This window comes from Cucurbitaria berberidis (genome assembly GCF_010015615.1).
Source record: "Cucurbitaria berberidis CBS 394.84 unplaced genomic scaffold K460scaffold_4, whole genome shotgun sequence".
In the NCBI taxonomy this organism is placed as follows: domain Eukaryota; kingdom Fungi; phylum Ascomycota; class Dothideomycetes; order Pleosporales; family Cucurbitariaceae; genus Cucurbitaria; species Cucurbitaria berberidis.
In genome coordinates, this window is record NW_024468938.1 from 4,629,590 (window position 1) to 4,649,814 (window position 20,225).

The 20,225-nt window shown below is 50.7% G+C and overlaps 9 protein-coding genes across 9 annotated transcripts; 6 read left to right on the forward strand and 3 right to left on the reverse strand.

Annotated features, from left to right (window-relative positions):
• Positions 1-46: 46 nt before the first annotated feature.
• K460DRAFT_290986 (HET-domain-containing protein) lies at positions 47-1,834 on the reverse strand (the record flags this gene model as incomplete). The annotated part of the gene is made up of 2 exons (XM_040929247.1): positions 47-1,388; positions 1,443-1,834. The coding sequence occupies 2 exons, from the start codon at positions 1,832-1,834 to the stop codon at positions 47-49; spliced, it is 1,734 nt and encodes a 577-aa protein (XP_040786941.1).
• Positions 1,835-2,995: 1,161 nt separating this feature from the next.
• Positions 2,996-6,235, forward strand: K460DRAFT_369249 (heat shock protein-like protein). The gene has a single exon (XM_040933921.1). It carries the CDS (start codon positions 3,228-3,230, stop codon positions 5,988-5,990), a length of 2,763 nt encoding a protein of 920 aa, XP_040786942.1. The 5' UTR covers positions 2,996-3,227; the 3' UTR covers positions 5,991-6,235.
• A 24-nt stretch (positions 6,236-6,259) lies between these two features.
• On the reverse strand, positions 6,260-7,485 carry K460DRAFT_369250 (40S ribosomal protein-like protein S22). Its single transcript, XM_040933922.1, has 3 exons — positions 7,444-7,485; positions 7,081-7,263; positions 6,260-6,858 (listed from the first exon to the last, which is right to left on the reverse strand). The coding sequence occupies exons 2-3, from the start codon at positions 7,211-7,213 to the stop codon at positions 6,599-6,601; spliced, it is 393 nt and encodes a 130-aa protein (XP_040786943.1). The 5' UTR covers positions 7,214-7,263; positions 7,444-7,485; the 3' UTR covers positions 6,260-6,598.
• A 133-nt stretch (positions 7,486-7,618) lies between these two features.
• Positions 7,619-9,127, forward strand: K460DRAFT_419303 (uncharacterized protein). Its single transcript, XM_040937999.1, has 2 exons — positions 7,619-8,459; positions 8,524-9,127. Exons 1-2 carry the CDS (start codon positions 7,861-7,863, stop codon positions 8,711-8,713), a joined length of 789 nt encoding a protein of 262 aa, XP_040786944.1. The 5' UTR covers positions 7,619-7,860; the 3' UTR covers positions 8,714-9,127.
• A 596-nt stretch (positions 9,128-9,723) lies between these two features.
• On the forward strand, positions 9,724-10,925 carry K460DRAFT_369253 (uncharacterized protein). The gene is made up of 2 exons (XM_040933923.1): positions 9,724-10,124; positions 10,178-10,925. Exons 1-2 carry the CDS (start codon positions 9,870-9,872, stop codon positions 10,559-10,561), a joined length of 639 nt encoding a protein of 212 aa, XP_040786945.1. The 5' UTR covers positions 9,724-9,869; the 3' UTR covers positions 10,562-10,925.
• A 621-nt stretch (positions 10,926-11,546) lies between these two features.
• K460DRAFT_369255 (uncharacterized protein) lies at positions 11,547-12,916 on the forward strand. Its single transcript, XM_040933924.1, has one exon. It carries the CDS (start codon positions 11,681-11,683, stop codon positions 12,626-12,628), a length of 948 nt encoding a protein of 315 aa, XP_040786946.1. The 5' UTR covers positions 11,547-11,680; the 3' UTR covers positions 12,629-12,916.
• Positions 12,917-13,312: 396 nt separating this feature from the next.
• Positions 13,313-14,163, forward strand: K460DRAFT_357990 (uncharacterized protein; the record flags this gene model as incomplete). The annotated part of the gene is made up of 2 exons (XM_040932077.1): positions 13,313-13,422; positions 13,470-14,163. 2 exons carry the CDS (start codon positions 13,313-13,315, stop codon positions 14,161-14,163), a joined length of 804 nt encoding a protein of 267 aa, XP_040786947.1.
• Positions 14,164-14,690: 527 nt separating this feature from the next.
• On the forward strand, positions 14,691-15,515 carry K460DRAFT_397494 (uncharacterized protein; the record flags this gene model as incomplete). Its single annotated transcript, XM_040936157.1, has 2 exons — positions 14,691-14,788; positions 14,837-15,515. 2 exons carry the CDS (start codon positions 14,691-14,693, stop codon positions 15,513-15,515), a joined length of 777 nt encoding a protein of 258 aa, XP_040786948.1.
• Positions 15,516-16,218: 703 nt separating this feature from the next.
• On the reverse strand, positions 16,219-20,195 carry K460DRAFT_397495 (uncharacterized protein; the record flags this gene model as incomplete). Its single annotated transcript, XM_040936158.1, has 4 exons — positions 19,792-20,195; positions 19,543-19,740; positions 19,272-19,305; positions 16,219-19,037 (listed from the first exon to the last, which is right to left on the reverse strand). Exons 1-4 carry the CDS (start codon positions 20,107-20,109, stop codon positions 16,219-16,221), a joined length of 3,369 nt encoding a protein of 1,122 aa, XP_040786949.1. The 5' UTR covers positions 20,110-20,195.
• Between the last annotated feature and the right edge of the window lie 30 nt (positions 20,196-20,225).

The following is a 20,225-nucleotide window of genomic DNA, read 5'->3' on the forward strand; positions in this document are numbered from 1 at the left end:
TAAAGAAATCTGGACAGTCAATTTGTACCACTCCTCCCCGTGTCGTTCACACTAACTCGATGATCCGGCTCTCGGTTTGCTCATGTTTTATTAGCAGTCGCTTCCCGTATTCGGCATATTCATTCAGCGACGAAGTGTCGCATATGCCAATTCTTTGGAAACGCTCGCTTTTCTCAAGATAGGGCAAGCCGCGAGTGTCGTGATGATAGTGTGGGTTGCAAGTCTTCTCGTCCATCTCTTCGCAAGGCACTAACACAAGGCCTTCGATTCCGTTTCCGTCGTTAACATGGCGTACTATGACTATATACACATTGCGTATATTCTTCTCATCCTTGCCATTGGGAATTGGATCGTCCAACATGACATATACTCTGTCATTGGAGTCGAGCGTGGGATTTCCAGACTGCTGCCTTGTAACCCCATCGATATGGATAAATGAACCACGAATCTCAGCAGCAAGAGGCCGACATTCTATCCACAAGGAGGCTTGTATAAGCTCGCCAGACGGTCTACTCTCCACGTGAGAGTCGATAATCTTGATCATGTCATGCTGCTCTTTAAGTCCGATAAGGCTGCCAAATCCAATTGGTAGCATGGTGCTGGCCCAGCTCCAGCTTGGTGCTCGCCATTTGGCCGGCCTATGGGAGTCCTTCAGAGTCCCACTCCAACTGTTGTACCAGCACAGTTCTGCGACAAGATGCGACTCCAAAAGGCCTGCAATCATCCGCTCATTCAACACTTCGGCAACATCCTGTGAAACACCCTGCAAGGCTACTAGAACGTCGCTTTCCTTGCTCATTCCACAGTGCGTGTATGCGGTGCGAAAATTGCGCCAAGCATCATAGAATTGGTTACGGAGGTTGGTCGACTCCGCGACAACTTTACTTCTTTGGCCTAAAAGTTCGAGATTTGGGAAGCGTTCCCGGAAATTGCTGATAAGGGGTTTTAATGCATGAGCTCGGTTGCCCCATGATATTTCATGGCGAGAAAATTCGCACCTGAAAGACTCATGACATTCCCAAAACAAGGTTTCTTGGGTGAAATGCATGATTCTTGGTGACAAGTACCTTTCCTGAGCTACCCAGGCCCTCCGGTTAAGGCATGCAGAATCAATCGCGACACGTGTTGACTGCTCACACCCAATCCAGTAAGGGCCCGCAAGAGGTGACCTCGAGCCGCATGTTGTTGCATAGGACGAAGAAAGACCGGGTTCGAAATTGATTTTGATGGGTGTTAGGGCTCGTAGATCTCGCTCATAGAACAGGCCTGCGTTTCCGTTCTCGGCAGCTGTGGCAGCAATACAAAAAGCCGCTCTCTTGTAGGTGTCTTTCATGCGGCCAGCCTCAAAGGCCCAATCACGTCCGTCCACGTCGTCTTGGAAGATACAGCTAGGGCTAGTTAGTCCTCTTCCTAGACGTAATCGAAGTTGTAAATTAGCTTACAGGGTGTCGATCCAGATGTATCGCATTTGAAACTTCCTAGTAACCGCAATGGCGTCTTGAAATGTCTTCGGGAGACAGCTAATAAGAATGCCATCTTTCAGCTGGGTGGCTGTACTTTTGGTGAGAGCAAAAGGCTTGAGTCCTCCCCAACAGTGTGATAAAGTGACATATGACGCTTTCTCAGGACGTTCGAGAAGGTGTACGAGTTCACCGCCATGGCGGACATCTACCAATCTTGTGGGCATGAATGCATCGACTGGCATGTTTGCTCGGCATACAGTATGTTTTTCCTGGCAAGTGTTGTACTGAGACTGCAGAAAACCTAACGCTGAAACATGTCCAGTGTTTTCTCCATAAGATTGCGCGCCGTGCTCGAGTTTTACTTTGTGCATCGAATGAGTGCTAGGACTATACGCGTCACTTTCTCGAGCTGCAAGCTTGAGTGAGGCCCTGTGATTACTTCTGTCGTAAAATATGATCCAGCCACGATCACTCATTAGTAAACGATACCTAATTCTACCCACCATATCAACCGTGAGTCCTTTCGTGCGATTAGTAGAGTTCTAACATCGTAAGGCTCGCAAGCATACTATATTTGCGCGTCAATTCTAGCCAGATACGCACGCAAAGCGCGCAAGGCAAGTCGAGTGCTTCCTTGAAACCTTCGGCGCTGGCGTGAAGGGTGAAGTATCTCGTTTTCTTATCATAAAACTCATCGCTGAATAATCCTTGACATGCGTTGCACAAAAGTTCGTTCGACGTGATAGGCATATTGTAGGATGTTCGCAGGAGGACGGATGAGGGTCGTCGTCAAGAGCGGACCAGGCTGAAGCTTATGAGGAACGCGGTGGTGTCATGTGAACTGCGTGGCGCAGTGCTGGTTGGCAAATCCAATCAGCAGTGTATGTGACATGTCAGTGTCTGTATATCCGACCAATACGCTGTAAAAACCGACTAATCAATATTGCAGGTATTACAATAAGAGCACCCGAAGGTTGCGCCATAAACAGTTGATAGATAATTATGCACATCAGCACCTAGCCCCGCTTGACTCAGCTTGAGAGGTGGGAGCTGGCTTCGCGACATGCAGGACAAAGTTGTGACTCGAGACCTGAGCCGTAGAAGGTCCTTGCAGATGGTCATAGTCCGCGAGTCTCAGACAGCATGACGCGACAAAAGTCCGAGTACTCGGCAACTTGAGTGTATTCCAGTCAGCACCTGGATGTATAATAAGTTCCGTGATCCGTCAGGCTGAAGGGTAGTGGGTCTAAGGAAGTCAGGCCGCAAGTGGCTGTACTCATAGCCTTGGGATGCGTATTGAGAGGTGGAAACGATGCAGAGGGTTGCCTTGTATTGAGCCACGTCTAGGTAAGGCTGAATGTTGGGCAGATGTGAGTGTTCGGGCGCAGGTTGACAGCCCTGGAGTCTTGGAGTGGGGATGTTGACTATACCAGATGTGGCAAGTGCGAGATGACGTACCTGGCGGGGGTTGGCCGAAACTTGCAGCAGCGTCCAGAAGTTTCGCTGGGGCAGGTGGATATCACCACCTTCGAGGCCTGTCGAGAAATCACACGAGCCGACTGGTTGCTTCCTGCTTTTTCACGAAGCTCTGCCTTGGATCACACACATATATATATATCCCTCGCTGCTCCTTGACGCATCTTTTGATCTTCAGAGATACCCAATATACCAACCCATACGAAACCTCGAATAGGTTCACACACCACGGTTCTTCGGCCTCACGCCACATATATAATATATACAAGGCTGTAGACACGAAACACAATGACTTCGTTCGACGCCTATACGGACCGAGCAGCGAAGGGTCTCGCAGACAGCTTCGACCTGGCGAAGAGCTATGCTCACTCACAACTCACGCCAATTCACCTCGCAGTCTCGCTGATAGATCCACCAAAAGACCTTGCAAACCAAGTCGACATACCACCACCACCGCTATTCAAGCAAGTTCTCGACCGGGCAAATGGCGACGCACAACTCTTCGAGCGCAATCTCAAGAAGGCTCTGGTACGGTTACCGAGCCAGGACCCGCCACCAGAGCGCACGTCACCCTCACCTGCCATGGCCAAGGTACTTCGCGCTGCTGAAGATCTGAGCAAGACGCAGAAGGACAGTTACATCGCGGTCGACCACCTCATCCAGTCGCTATGCCAGGAGTCGTCGATACAACGCGCACTTGCCGAGTCCAACGTACCGAACGTTAAGCAGATTGACAATGCAATTCAGGCGCTTCGGGGAACTAAGCGGGTCGACTCAAAGACGGCGGATGCGGAGGAGGATAACGAGAACTTGAAGAAATTCACTATCGACATGACGGCAATGGCACGAGAAGGCAAGATTGACCCGGTCATTGGCCGAGAAGAAGAGACAAGAAGAGTTGTTCGGATCTTGATGCGACGTACCAAGAACAACCCTGTCCTGATTGGAGAGCCCGGTGTCGGTAAGACCACAGTCGTCGAAGGTCTTGCCCGCCGAATCGTCGACGCAGACGTACCGGCCAACCTTGCAGCCTGCAAGTTGCTCTCCCTTGACGTCGGTGCCCTGGTCGCTGGTAGCAAGTACCGCGGAGAGTTTGAGGACCGCATGAAAGGTGTTCTCAAAGAGATTGAAGAGTCCAAGGACATGATAGTACTGTTCGTGGACGAAATCCATCTGCTCATGGGTGCTGGCTCGTCTGGAGAGGGTGGCATGGATGCTGCTAACTTGTTGAAGCCCATGCTGGCTCGCGGACAACTCCACTGTATCGGTGCTACGACTCTTAGCGAGTACAGGAAGTACATCGAGAAGGATGCAGCGTTCGAGCGTCGTTTCCAGCAAGTACTGGTCAAGGAGCCCTCCATTCCCGAGACCATCTCCATTCTCCGAGGTCTCAAAGAGCGATATGAGACGCATCACGGTGTCACCATCATGGATGGCGCTATTGTCTCCGCTGCCACGCTTGCCGCGCGTTACCTTACCCAGCGACGTCTGCCGGATTCTGCGGTCGACTTGATTGATGAGGCAGCAGCCGCTGTTCGCGTAACCCGAGAATCGCAACCTGAAGCACTCGACAATCTCGAACGCCGTCACCGACAATTGCAGATTGAAGTCCACGCTCTTGCCCGCGAAAAGGACGAAGCCTCACAAGTCCGTCTCAGGGAGGCTCGAGCAGAGGCAGCCAACATCGAGGAAGAGTTGAAACCACTTCGTGAGATGTACGAACGTGAAAAGGGACGCAGCAAGGACATTCAAGAGCAAAAACTCAAACTGGACCTCCTCAAAACTAAGCTGGCCGAAGCGGAACGTATGCGCGATATTCAGACCGCTTCAGACCTCAAGTACTACGCTATCCCCGACGTGGAACAGCGCATCCATGAGCTTGAGCTTGAGAAAGCTCGAGCAGACGCTGAGATGTTCACGCACCAGGCGAGTGGAGGAGGCGAGGCACTCATGAGCGACTCAGTTGGGCCAGATCAGATCAACGAGATCGTCGGTCGTTGGACCGGTATTCCCGTAACACGACTCAAGACGACCGAGAAAGATAAGCTGCTCAACATGGAACGCCATCTCAGCAAAATCGTTGTCGGCCAGAGAGAGGCTGTTGGGTCTGTTTCCAACGCTATCCGCCTCCAGCGCTCCGGTCTCGCCAACCCAAATCAACCGCCAAGTTTCCTCTTCTGCGGTCCTTCCGGTACCGGTAAAACGCTACTTACAAAAGCCCTCGCGGAGTTCTTATTCGACGATGCAAAGGCAATGATTCGCTTCGATATGTCTGAGTACCAAGAGCGGCACTCGCTGTCACGAATGATCGGCGCTCCACCTGGGTACGTCGGCCACGACGCAGGAGGCCAGCTTACAGAGGCCTTGCGTCGCAAACCGTTCTCCATTCTGCTGTTCGACGAGGTCGAGAAAGCCGCCAAGGAAGTCTTGACTGTGCTTTTGCAGCTCATGGACGATGGCCGCATCACCGACGGGCAGGGCAGAGTTGTCGACGCAAAGAACTGCATCGTTGTTATGACATCCAATTTGGGTGCCGAGCATCTGAGCAGACCTAATGCACCAGATGGCAAGATTGATCCGACAACCAAGGAAATGGTCATGGGTGCGCTGCGGAACTGGTTCCTCCCCGAATTCCTGAACCGTATCTCCTCCATTGTCATCTTCAACCGCCTCACAAGGCGTGAGATTCGGAAGATTGTCGACGTGCGACTTGGAGAGATACAGAAGCGTCTCAGCGCCAACGGCCGCAACGTACGCATAGAAATGACGACCGAGGTGCGCGATTACCTCGGTAGCGCTGGGTATTCGCCGGCGTATGGTGCGAGACCACTTGCTAGACTTATCGAGAAGGAGGTTTTGAACCGTCTTGCTGTCCTAATCCTGAGGGGTGCCATCAAGGATGGTGAGACGGCGAGGGTGGTGCTCGACGATGGACATATCCTAGTCCTGCCTAACCACACCGAGAGCGAAGAGGATTCGGAGATGTATGATGAGGATGACGCTATAGCGGAGCTGGAGGACGAGGATGGCGGTATGGATCTTTATGAGTAAACGTACTTGACGGAGAAGGATGGGAAATATGGCGGTTAGCGAAATTAGACGTTGGTGGCATCTGCTAGCTTGGGCGTTTTGGAGTTTGACATTTCAGAGAAGATTGGGTGCTAGATGCATACCTTGAGATTATGATTTACGGCTGATGAATAATGGTGAAAAGTAGAAGCGTGTAGTAGACATCCTGGTCAGCTCTTTGGGGTTGACTGTTTGTATATAGTAAACATGAAAAGTACTACCTGAAACGTTTGTACTCATAAAAAGATCCTACGTGACTTGAAGATAATATATACTCGACTGAAATTGTGACAACCGAAACTTGAAGTGGTAGGTATGAGCTCGACACCAATAACGAATGGTACCTAGTCAGAATCTTTTAACGCATGCTGGCGTTTCAACATCAGCCTCACATCAAACAACGAGGTTTATTGTTACACATCACAGTCAAAAGCAACACAACAACATGGCTGATGAAAACAAGTATTGCCGTAGATCATGAAGTTTTTGTCATTTCTTCGTTCTATCGTTGCCATGATGGACTACCTAGCCAAACATATCTGCCTGCCTAGGCACCGGGTATATTGCATCCCCCACATCAATCGCGCAATCTAGTAGAAGAAACCCAGGATCTTGCCAGCAACGTGCTTCCTCCTCGCCTCCTCGTGGTCCATGATACCAGCCGAGGTGGTCAGAACGATGTAGCCGAACTGACGCGACGGCAGCAGCTTGACAACCCACTTCTCCAAGTCGTTGAGCTGGACGTTGTAGCGGGGAGAGATGACACCGGTCTTGTTGATGCGGCCGTTAAGCTGGATAACGATCTTGCCGTTGCGGTGGTCGTCGACCTCCTCGAACTCGCCGATGTAGCCTGAAAGCGTCGTTAGTATGTTGCGGCGAATTAAACATCGTACGTCATGAAAAGGTTCAGAGGATGTGTAAGTTCTCCGTAGGATTTAATATATCGGACACTTAAAGGGCAAAGATCGTGTAGAATGCGAGATCATTGCCTAGTTATCAGCCCGAAGAGAGGTGTGCAGGTGTATAGGGGTGTGTATATGCAAGATGCGAAAACGAAAAGGACAAAACATACCGTGACGCTGCATGACGGTCAAGAACTTGACGATGACCTTGGAGGACGGGCGGATCAGGACCTGGCGCTTGCCAGCCTTCTCGGCGTTGTTGATGGCATTGAGGCAGTCGTTGAGCACGGAAGTCTTGACCATTTTGGCGGTTGTAGAGGAAGATTCTCAATGGCGATGGGCGACTGAGGTATCTGAAAAGTTGATGGTTAGCCTCCAGATGCCAGAGCATGGAGAGTGCCCTCAGTGCGCGCAGCTTGAGGGTTCTTCAGCTCGTGTCGCAGAGGAGAAGCAGTGTCGCATTCATCCTGGCGGAAGACTGCGAGTGCTTCCCCTGGCTCTCTGAAGGGCACTCGGGGTCGACATGGACATACCTCGTGAAGGTGTAGGTGGTGAGCGGTAGAGCGTTGGCGGTGGACGAAAAGTTCGCTTTGGGGTGGGCAAATTTGATGTGGTCCCCTGGCCCGTGCTTTTCGACTAGCGAGGCTCGACTTGGCAGCTACGACTCAGCCTAACCTTCGCGGCAGAGCACACACCAGACTCGAACATCGCCAACTTGCCGACAGTCTCGGAGGAACTAAAGACATACCCTCGTTACAACCTAGAGAACGTTTTGGCATCTCGAACGAGCCTCAGCGCATCACTAGAACTTTTGTCACTATCACACGTGAGGACGCGAATCGCTAACCACCTTAGTCATGACGTAGCATCACCTTTGCCTCCCAGTGTCTCTTCGAGTAATCCGTGTAGAATCTCTACTGTTCCTCCAACTGCATTTTCTTACCTACATCATGTCTGAAGCTTGCTGTACTTGCGCTGCTCTCTTGTCTTCTATTCCGCCAACCTATGACGAGAAGACCGAGAAACCATCGCAGTTCGAGCGCCGTCTTGAGTGCTGCGGTCGCGCCATATGCGCCCGATGTCTAACAGATAATCCTCGATTCGCATCATATTGTCCTTTCTGTCAGATAGCTACTGGTCCGTCACCGCTGCCACCACAGGGACTGCGAGATCCGCCAACATATTCGCCACCAGCCGAGCAGCAGGGAGACGATGAATTACCGCCTTATTCGGCACACAGCGCTCTACAGCCACCGCCAGAGAAGTCATCGTCGAACCCCGAAAACGCGCCTGACGTCCTGCATTTCGTCGATCAGAACAACGAGTCGATAAGCTCATTATCGCTACGATACGGTGTACCCGCCGACGCACTACGGCGGACAAACAATTTGTTTGCAGATCATCTGCTAGCCGCACGTAGGACAATACTCATACCTGGAGAACATTACAAGGGCGGGGTCAGTCTCAGTCCGCGACCATTGGAGGGCGAGGAGGAGGAGATCAAGAAGACGAAGCTAAGAAAGTTCATGATGGGATGTAAGGTTGCAGAGTAAGCGACACCCATGAGATATGCAACATGACATAGAACAAGGCTAACCTGGTTGTTCTCACAGATACGATGTCGCTCTTCTATATTTGGACCAAGCAAACTACAATTTAGAACAAGCGATTGCTGCATACAAAGCCGACGAGCAATGGGAGAAGGAGCATTCTCTCGAAGCCGCGAAGAAAGGCAAAGCAAAAGCACAAAGCTCAGGGAGACGAAAGTGGGGCTTTGGAGGTCTCACAGGTCAACTCTCATAGCGCGAACCATGCTTCATTTCAGTGTGGCGTTGATCCCAAGGTGTGGAGTAAAGTGCCGCAAAGGCTCCTACGTTACGTCTGCCGCCCTGAACGACTTTATTGTTTATTTTGACAAGCGCTTCAGTACTACAAGGCACGGGGCGTTGACGTGAATAGAATACTGTACCACTCCATCAGCACCGGTACACTTCTGCGTACATACTGACTCGACTTCAACTAGCCTTTAGTGCTTCAGTGGTTCTTGTTTTCGGAAATACCATACATCTCATCAATCCTAATTACCGTATCCAACGATCTTGCAATTCGATGTTCCTTTTCTAGTCCCTCATCCCATCTACGATCGTTTAGCCAATCACCATGCAGTATCACCTCACCCTACCATCCTGTAAGCGCCGAGCCCTGCCCTGAATCAGCACCTCCACTTCGACTCTCGAAGCGCCCATGCTGCGTTCTGGGTTTCACGCCTGCATTTGGCCCCCTCTGCGCTCCTATTCGACACGCGCACGGAAACGCCCATGCCCCATAGCAAACTCTACGTAGCTGGCTTCGAATGGAGCGACTAGCAAGCCACAGTGCTTAACTCTACGGATGATCGGCACTATCAGTGGTTAACTGGCCTGGATGGGGGCCACAAGGGAAGGGCGAGGGAGCTAATTGAGATGCTTCCGGCAAGGTCGCCAGCTGATATGCAGGCTAATATCGCTATTCTAGGAGTGGTGTGCGTCTTACGCGCTGTGAATAACAACACCACGCACCAAAGCAGCATAACGCCGCTGGCTGACCCAGGTACCAATGTGCGTTGCAGCGGCAAGGCAAATTACCGTCCTTTTCTTGTCGTGAAGAGCTATTCTGGTGTGCACATCTAGACATGGGGGTATGCGTGTTCTGTGTGGGCGTGAAACGCACATTGCGACCAAGTCGTTTTAAAGTCATCGTTCACCCCTCAAGTGTTTCTTACTCCTCACAGGCAACCAGTACCCCGAGTTATATTCAGCGTCGCCCTTTGTTGTTTCATTCAGTCCGTCCTTCATTTTGAACGCTTGGGTGCTCCTGGTTGACACCTGCTCATCGATTCGACCCTTACAGTTCTATCAAACTCCAGTCGATCTTTCACCATCCTTGAAGATATTTGGAATAAGAGTAGGGAGCAGTAAAGATGAAGATCAACCCCGCGCCTTTCCACCTAGCACAGGCTATCATCACTGGCCTCATCGTTGCGCTCAGTGTTGCGACTCTTGGTACATCGGCACATACTCTCGATGTATTCAATAAGCAACAGCCGTCCAATCCATGGTGGCTACCACTATGGCCCCAGCATTTCGATACACAGGGCATGAAGGCGTTGGTCGCTTCGTCTGTTGTGACATTAGTGCTCTGCGGTGCTTTCCTGGTTGCCTCATTTGTCCCAAAGGTATGTCTCAGTCTGAGAACCACTTTCGAGGAGACGTTATTAACAATGCCCAGCTCGCCCTTCGCCAAAAGTACACCCTTCGCGCCCTACTCTCCCTTGCCACGATCTTCCCCTCTCTCCTCCTCACCCTCGTCACCGTGGTTTGGGCACATATCCTCAATCACAACGCGCCCGAAGTCGACACTATTCAGACTTGGACGTGCAAATATAAGAGCAGCCAACCGCTGCCGCAGGACATCAAGATGCCTAGCGACATGGGCAACGCGAGTTTCAAGAGTTTGTGCCAGGAGAGCAAGTTCGCCCTGTATGGAACATTGACGATATTCCTGTTGTTGGGCACTAGTATGGGGATAACAATCGTTACGTGGTTGGCGGATAAATGGGCGAGTAGGCAGAGCAGGAAGGAGGGTATTGAGATGGGTAGCGTGCAGTCTTGAGAAGATGGGTCGTCATGGGTGCGTGAAGAGAGGAAAGTAGCCGCACAGTGACGCGTCTGTGGGGTATGTACTGGAAAAGTAGCTCGTGTACAGCTGCATTGAGGTTAAGGACTCGGCGTACGCTTGTTTTTTTGGAGGCCGCATTCATGTGCGAGTCAGATGCGCGGGTGGAACTCGGACCAAAGGTGAACAGGTGTTCTGGCGTTATTAGTCCTATACCATCAGATGATGGACATGTTATTCCTCTTGTAGTCTGATAATACCCGAATGATTAAGTCGTCTTCATCGGCCAACTATGCTGTGTTTTGTGCGTCTGAAAGTCGATGAGAAGATGACAAAGCCCATGCATGTAAGCATCTCTTTGCGGAACGCACACTAACAGCTCGAGTCTTTGTTCGCTTCATGCTACTATACGCATTCAATCTGTTTCGTTTCTTGGTCGCCGAACAGCCAAGAACGATTGCTGATCTTGCCGGTTAGCAAGCGTTGTAACGTGGTTGTTGGGAAGCAATTCGAAAAAGCCAATCGGTTACCATTTGTCGAGATTCATGGGGACAAGCAAGCGCGACAAAAGACATGTCTCTCTACTCTAAAGACAGCGAGTGTGAGACAGTTTCTGCGGCAGTTAGCGTTGTGTTGCGACTACATTATATTTCAGATATCTCAGACATTGACGGGTGCTCCGAAGCACGCACGGTGGAAGGGCTCCACGTTGATTGTGGATCGGCTGTTGGAAGCTTCAACGCGTACAAAGAAGTTGCCAATTGCCGCTTGCGGATTGCCATATCTCGCGTCAGTACCGCGAGAGATCCGCACGCCTCCACTTGTTCATCAAACTGGCGTCATCCGTCCGCCAGGTCGAGGCCCCATCGTCCGACTTTCTTCATCCTCCGTCCATAGTCGCCAACTGCACGCTGAGTCGATTTCTATCCGCCATTCCCTTCTTAGCAAACCAATTGATTACGATTACCCTGCATCCCGGCGCTGCCCTTCAGCCCCCGAAAAGTTGGCTCGAGCGTGCATCTCGCGCATCAGAAATTCCCCCTCCTCAGCATTGTCGCCTTGCCTCAGCCCACACTCTAATCTCCCCTCTTCTCCCACACTCGCTTACCTTCGACCATGCATATGAGAGATTCGACGGCTGAACACCGAAGCAAGAGAAAGTTCCAGCCAAGTATAACGAGCTTCTTCTCGCTGAGAGACGATTTTGAGGACGACGAGGATCTGCGGGGCCTAGATCCGATTACCCGCCCTCGACAACAGCAGCACAGCAGAGCAGCGCAACAACAGCGAGAGCCTCTCCTACCACAAGTGCCGGGACAGGTACAAGCAGACCTGCTCAGCGTCGGCATGAGAGTCAGAAAGAGCGTGCCTGAGGGCTACAAGACGCACAAAATGTCCACCCTGCCCTCGATCCATACCACCATGTCCAAACCCTCAACAACACTTGTTAGCCTCGAGGTCAAACCCCCGCGCGACGCTGTGCCCGACGACTTTGTTCACCAGCGAGAGTTGCTGCCATTCTGCGGACTGCACAAGGTCGGCGGATACGCAGAACAACCAACCACGAATATACACCTCTACGGCGGCTTCGACTCGACCGGCATACGAGCCTCGAACCTCTTTCCCCTCCCCGCCGAAGCCTTCACACAGCCCTTCTCGTCGCAAGGGTCCACTGACTCTGGGTACTCAACATCCTCGCAGCGACTCTCGAGTTCACTGAATCCATCGAAACGCTCATGGCAGGACGAAGATGATAAACCACTGACCACCAACTTCTTCTTTGCGATACCCATGAAAGGGCTGAGTGCGGACATGGATGACGTGCCTGTGAGCCCACTGAGTGAGACGCCGTCGCAGAGCATCAATATGCTACCGCAAGTCCGACAGTTTGCGCAGCCAAAGTCCCGAAGGGCAGGCCAAAGGACGCTGATGAGCGATGAGGATATGGACATGGAATTTGACGAGAACGTGGAGAGGGTTGAAAGACGCATTGCGGTAGGGAGTGGGAGTGATTTCGAGGAAGCTGACTTTCTCGCCCGCGAAGTCGACATGGGTGGACTCTGATCTCCCCTCACGACAGGTGCAAGAGTGACGAAGCGCGATACCAGCTACATTGCTGGATGGCTACGTGCCTAGGATACGATGTCCTACTTTTCACATTTCCTTACGTCGGAATGTTTCTCTTCTTGTCCATATTTCCCTTCGGCCCAGACTGCTCGTACCAGCTACATCAGCGCCTCGACAAATTCCTTCCTTTTTTCCTCATGTTGTTATCAGAGCGCTAGCCCAAGCTGCGCATGTGTTTCTATGAAGTGTGACGAATATTGGCGCAAGGATACCCGGTTATTTTCTGCTTCATATCTGCAGATGTAGTGTATACGTCTCAATTTGAATATACTATATCTACATTGTTATCCTGCGTCACTCACTCACTGTGCATGATTAGTCGATGTTGTGTTGAGTCAACCAGTGAGTGGTAGTTGCTCAGGTGTTTGACCGCTCTTCCTTCTTGGCGGTGTCTTTCTTTCTCGTATCATGCTCCATCATGCCTCCCTTCTCTCTACATGACAACATGTTGTTCGTACTATGCTCTTGTCACCCTCTCTTTTACCCATCACCGGGCAGTGAACCATTTACACCCTCATAGAGTTTCATACGATACAAGTATTACTACTTCTTGCATCACGGGCTTCGACCTCCTCGTTTCCAACAGCATTAAGCAGCTAATTACGGCATCTACCAAGAACGATGAGCGCCTCCGATCGCGAATCCAGGGCCAGCGAAAGCAGTCGCGAATCTAGCACGACGCCGGAGCCCCCAAGGAAGAAAATCCGGTTTTCAACGCACGAAGGTCCTCAGTAAGTTTCTCCAATTGATCATAGGGCTCACGAGCTGACTAAACCAGGATCGAGCTCCGACCTATTACCATTCGCGTCGGGAGCACAGACGATGAGTTCTACATTCATGAGAAGCTGCTCCGCTCCACATCATCCTTCTTCGACAATGCGCTCAAAGAGGGCTGGAAAGAAGGCCAAGGCGGTATTATCAGACTATCTGAGGTCGAGCCGGCCATATTCACGATTTGGACAAAGTGGCTTTACACGGGTCGAATGTTTGTCATGAAAGATGGGGACGATAGAATTGGTCCCGACGGCGACTCTTACAGCGGGGAATGGGATCGTCTTAGAGATTGCTATGCCTCGGGAGACTTCCTTCAGGATTCCGACTTCAAGGATGCGACGATAGATGCCCTCGTTACCAGGATGGTGGAGACCGATTGCTACCCGCTGGGGCTTGCACGATACATCTACGACTACTCCAATAAAGGCTCGGCACATCGGCAATTGGCTATTGATACGTGCGTGCGAGTTTGGGACAGGGACGACTACGCGGATTTGCTTACAGAAGACGAATTCAATAACGCATTCCAACCGCGGCAATTTTTGTGCGACGTTCTGGCCAAGATTGGCCCAAATCTTGAGACGGGTATAAAGGAAAAGGACGCTGGGAAATTCTTTGACTTGAACGATACGTGCAAGTACCACGATCATGGGTCAGACAAGCCCTGCTACAAGATGAAGCCTGCATTCAATTTCTAGGAATCCAAATGAAGGCTCGAGTACTTTCGAGAATTAGGTTAGGAACTTACGTTAGCACGGGCAATAAAAAACCGGTTTTCAAAAGAGTTTACGCCTTTGGAGCTATCGTTGGTTCTTCGGATATACTTTAGTTGCGGAGATGTTTGTGATTACTTTCATCTCCCAGGATAGGTCGAGCGGTTGAACCCAACCATGGTATCAAACCTCCCCATCGTTCTCCAATTAGTATACCAGATATCAGCCTTTTAGTTTTCAATAAGTCTGATGCAATCCATGGTTGTAAGATGAGTCACTCGTTCCTAAAGCAAGTATAAAAGCTTCCGCTCCACAGTCTCCTCATACAGTCTCAAATCGCATATACGAGGGCAGCAGGTTCCCATTTACGTCGCAGGCCAACAATACTGAACGTTAACGTCGCCTATCCGCTCTCACTTCATCCTGTGGGACTAATTTTAGTTACTGGAGATGAACATCACATTCTTAACTACCTTATACGACCACACTCTTCGTGAGTATACTCAACAACTATGCAAAGGTGCAAAGCTTCAAGAAAGCGTGGTCGTGACAAACAGAGCAATGTCACAGACTCAAAGAGTTTGAGGCGTCCTATGACAGACGGGCCAGAGTGAGTATTCTCTTCTATAGGATAGTAAAAACTTAGCTGATTATCTAGTCTTGACTCCAAAATTGTTAGCGTGCTCGTTGGCAAGGAGAGGCAACGATTCTATGTGCACGAGACTTGCATTCGGTCAAGCTCCGCATTCTTCGAGAACGCTCTGAATGGGAACTCGATCGAAGCGTCGACTAGAACCGTTCCATTACCAGTTTCTGAACCCATCCCCTTTGCCATATATTTCAGATGGCTTTATTGTGGGAGGTTTTACAACGTTGAGGCGGATGATGTTGGCAAGTCGGACCAAGTGGATCAGGATCAACCAGATGACGAGTGGAGTGAATGGGAAGACTGCTACAAGCTCGGCGACTTCCTACAGGACAATGATTTCAAGGATGCGTTGATTGATCTGGCTATTGAGAAGATGTGCTCGGATAGAGTGCTGGATATGACGCTGATAGAAGTGATCTACGCCAACTCAGGCGCATCGTCATCCCATCGAAAACTGGCTCTGGATATCGCCGCTCTTCTATGGACCAATGGAGATCTCCAGGCTCTTCATTCCGACAAACCATACGTACAGTTCCTAAGAGACGCCCTAGCACTTATCGGCCCAGATACAAGGAAAAGATATATCCGGAGTCAAGGGATCAAGCGATTCCTCAACTCTAAGGATCTGTGCGAATACCATGATCATAACGCCCGAAACGCGTTGTGCTACAAGGAGAAGCACAAGTAATTACTTTGGTCTCTTCACAGAATCCGTAAGTAACCAACCAGAAAATCTCCATACATATGCTAATTTCAATAAGGTCCAAAGCTATCAACTCCACGTCACCGAGATCCGAAACTCGATATCGGGGATAGGGAAACTGACCATCTTGTTCTCCTCCTTACATGAGTCGAAAAGTAGTCAACAAGACTGGTTATATCATTGGTATTTCTTTACACCGGCATTCAATGTGCGCGAGGAATTTCTCTCTTCTCACTTGTGCTTTGGAACAGGATTAGTTAGCAGGCTGCATTCGCATCTTCGAATGATTTGCCTCTTAACAATCGCTCTGGGACAACAAAGCTGGCAGTTCATTTCATAATTCCAAGCACATTCTATCTCATTATAATTCTTCTCGGACATGAGGAACCGAGACAATGTGCCTGATCACTTTGCATAATATAGGTATCTAACCGATTGGTATTTGAAACCCTTTCTGATCGAGTTACTTAACTATCGAAGTCTAAGCTCTCGGATTACATGGAAACTCTCCCACATACCATGTGCTTCATGTCAGACACGTTGAATCCGTCGTGACTTTCACAACCATCCCACTTCGATATCTAGGACCTTTTCTTACTCCGTAAACACTAGACTCCGACGCTGTGCATATGCTCCCTGTAAACGCTAGAATGCATCTGCGATCTCTGATAGCAACTGATCTATGTACCTAAGATGTCGACTTGGTCAACAAGAACCCGACATTACACTCCGGCTCCCTCAGCACCTCAAGGAATACATCATCATCAATAGCCACCGCCATGTCATCGACATCCACCTCGTCGTTCTCCGTCTCTTTCTCACGACTAGCCTGCTTGAGAATCTTCGTGTCAATATGCCGATACTCCATTAGCATATGTAATTTCGGTTTCTTCGCCACCCGGCTTGCCTCGAGCTTGGCTTCTTGTTCATGCATATCGACCTGACTCGCTTTTACCAAGCCCGGGTACTTTTCGACCTCGTCGTCCTCTTCGTCTGTTGAAACCACTTCCTCGGTTTCTAATTTGATATCCGGACTGCCCCGGCAATCGCACGTGCAGCCGAGTATATCGTGCGTTTGACAGCCTTCACGCTCATCAAGGCGGAATAAGTCGCGAAGTTCTTCCCTGGAGAAGGAGGATGCAGAGGCTTTGTTGTCGACGACGGCGTTGGCTAGCCCCATCTTCATCACTTGCCGTTGGTAGATCTTCTCATCCAGACCACCCTGAACTAGGAACCGGTAGACCTTACAAGGCAACTTTTGACCGTCGCGGTGGATACGAGCCATTGCCTGAAGATCCGTGGCGGGGTTCCAGTCAATATCGAAGAGCACGATGCGCGATGCTCCAATAAGGTTGAGACCGACGCCTCCGGACTTCGCGGACAGGAGGAAGGCGAACGAAGTCGCTTTCGGGGTCTTATTGAACCTTTCTACCAATGCCTGGCGCTTTGACGTTGGGGTACTTCCGTCGAGGCGTAGGAAAGTGTAAGAGAGGGAGACGAGAAGGCGCTCTATCATGTCGAGAGTGGTGGTATAATTCGACACAATGACGATCTTCTCCTCGGTCGTAGTGTGTATACGATGTACAAGGCTATCGAGCAGCCGTAGCTTGGCGCTCGACGCACTCGAGTTTAGTATTTGCGGCGGAATGAGGGGAATGAGTGTTTGTAACATCTCTGACGGCGTGTCATCGTTGTCTTTTGAGGATTTGAGCAGGGATGGACTATTGCAGATCTTCTTCAGCACGTTGATGAGCTGAAGCGCGATGTCGGTACTTCCCAATGCGACCGCAAAGGTTGGGGAAGCAAGGATCGCGCGGTAGGCTTCTGCTTGTCCCTTGGTCGGTCGGCAAAAGACAATATGCTCTGTTTTTGGCGGAAGGTATTTTGAAAGAACATCTGCAGTTCGTCGAATGATGAACTGGCTAGTCAAGGTGACGAGCTCTTTCCATCGTGCCTCACCCTTCTCGAGCTCTGACTTACTTGCGTCTGGCTGACGACTGCGCATGATTGGAACCTCGAATGCGCGCTTGAATGCAGAGCGTTGCCCGAGGAGGCCGGGATTGACGAAGTCGATGGCGGTGAAGAACTCCCCCAGATCGTTCTGCAGGGGCGTACCGGACAGGATGATACGCCGCTCGGTGTTGAGGGACTGAATAGCAAGCATTGCCTTGTTGTTCGCAGTCTTCAACCTATGGCCCTCGTCCGCAATGACAATGTCGACGCCACTGCCCTTTTTCAATTCCTCTTGCACAATACGGAGCATCTCATACCCTACAATCATGATGTTGTATGCTTTTCCCATAGTGAAGTTGGCAATCTTCTTATTCTTGCTGTCCAAGACGAAGACCCCTATCCTCTCGTTGCCGAGCCATTTTCGAAATTCGCGTTTCCAATTATCTACCAGCCCAGCTGGGCAGACAATCAGAGCTTTCTTGACGACTGGTGCACTTTCGTAAACTGGATTTTGCTTCATCAATGTCCAGAGAAGCGCGATTGTCTGTAGTGTCTTTCCCAGTCCCATTTCGTCGGCCATGATGGCACCCTCGCCCTCACACCGCATGCCCATAACACATTCGTACAAGAATTGCACACCCTCACGCTGATGGTCTCGGAGATGCTTGCTCACAACAGGATCGACTACCACGTCGACGATCTGCTTCCCTGTTGGACACGATGTTGGTCGCTTCATGACGAGCGCATTAGGCGTGTTCGGATCATGGCGTGGCTGTGGAATCGACGGGTTTCGTTGCGGAAGTACCGTATTTGACAGTAAAGGCGCCTTGAAATGTTTCTTGCGGTGTACGGACGGCTTGTACCCCAACACATCTTCCCCACCGTCGCTAGTTTTGTCCACCTTGTTTCGTCCCGATGAGTCCGTCCTCTCTGCCTTCGACTTGCTCGAAGACGATGGCTTGTATCCCGGTTCAACATGCTTCGACTGCCCCACAGGCGCAGCAGCAGCCGTGTCCAAGAACATGCGACCAGCCAAATAGTCCGCCTTCTCGATAACGCCATCAATCTCAATCTCCTTGCCACCCACAGAGAAGGCCGACCCAGGAAGTAGCGGCCGATTGCACACCCCCTTTCCTAGCTCTTTGCCTGTGCTACTATCCGTGAGCGTAGCGTAGCCGTTGACCACAGCAAGCACGCCATCTCCGTCCCATGTCTTGTTTTTCTTGGTCGTGTACTTTCGCCACAGTACAGTGTAAAAGCTCCCATCGAGGCCGGGTGGTAGAAACTGTGCTGGCGCGGGATTGCTCAGCGTATTGAGGGGCTGGCGATTGCTCGATGGGAGTGCATTGGACGATATCCTTCGCTTTTTGTTCGGTGGCTCGCCGTTCTGTGAATTCGCCCGCGCGAGGGTGAGAGGCCGGAATGGCTTCATGATGGGTTTGATTGGTGACTGACTAGCATCTCGATGAGGTGAGAGCTGCTCTGGGGGTAGCGTTGAGGGCGTGATGTTAGGAAAGGTGATTACTTGGGTAGCACGACGCGTTCGATGACACGCTATCGATAACACGCTAGTGCGCTATCATGTGATCGAGCTGCCAGGTGTTGCCCTGAGCATTGGACGTAATCAATTACACATGAAGCGCAATACCTAGGTAACAGCGTCTAGGATAGGAGTGTATATATGTTCAGTCGTTTATAACCCAGAAGGCACTACTGCTCGAACTGTTTACTAGAACAACGAATGTGAACATGACTCCGTCGCAGGGTTATGTATTATGCAACATGTACCTACGCCATGATTAGTCACAGGTGTTAGAAGCTCCTGTAAGTATGCACATATGAGCGAGTCTTTGCGATCTTAGATCACTACCTCCAAACTGTACTTGGGCAAGCAAGAATGTTTGAATTGCTAACGCCGGTACATGCAATGCTACAACGCACACGCTCAATGATGAGCAGCGTTCGGGAATTCCCTTTTATAATACTATGTTCTCTATTAGCTTGACTGAGATGCTTGAGCAGGGCATAAGTGCCAGACTTTCAGGAAGGCAACACATACCTCCGACACGTTCTTGGACAACTTGGAGTCGTTCATCCGTGATTTCGCATTTGGAACCGACCAGTTGTTGACACCCCACCACCATCTCCGTATCTTTGCGCCAACACTCTGCCCACTGAACTTGGCCGAGCGATTCCAGTGCCGCCAGCCGTTGAGGACAAGCGTCCATAACACTCCTTGCGCGAAGCACATGATGACCTGTATGCGTCAACATCCACCACTCTATATTTTTGCCTTGCTCAACCATACCTGGTCCCGTAGTGTTATCCAAAGCACACCCTGCCACCCTTGTGCCTGCTCAATGCTCTTCAAATAGCTCTGTTCAAACCGTAGATCTGGCAGCGGCGGCATGTTGTTCCGCCGAGGGACCGGGTCTAGTACACTGATTGGAATCTCATCTTCGGCGACGTCTGAGTCGGCATCGGGGTCGGGATATGTATTGAGGGTTACAGGCTGCTTCTCTGACGCGGCCGTCGATGGGTTCAAGTCGTGTCGAGGGGATGGATGGCGCTTGATTGAGGCACCCTGTAATGTCGAAGCAATCTCGCTGGGAATGTTGGAGGCCATGATGTCTAAATCGGTACAATGGTAAAGCTTGCCGTGAGTGATAGCAGTAATTGCATGCAGCAGCACCTCGGAAGTGAATCTCGAAGGGCTTGGCGCCTGACGTCGGAGCGTTCCTG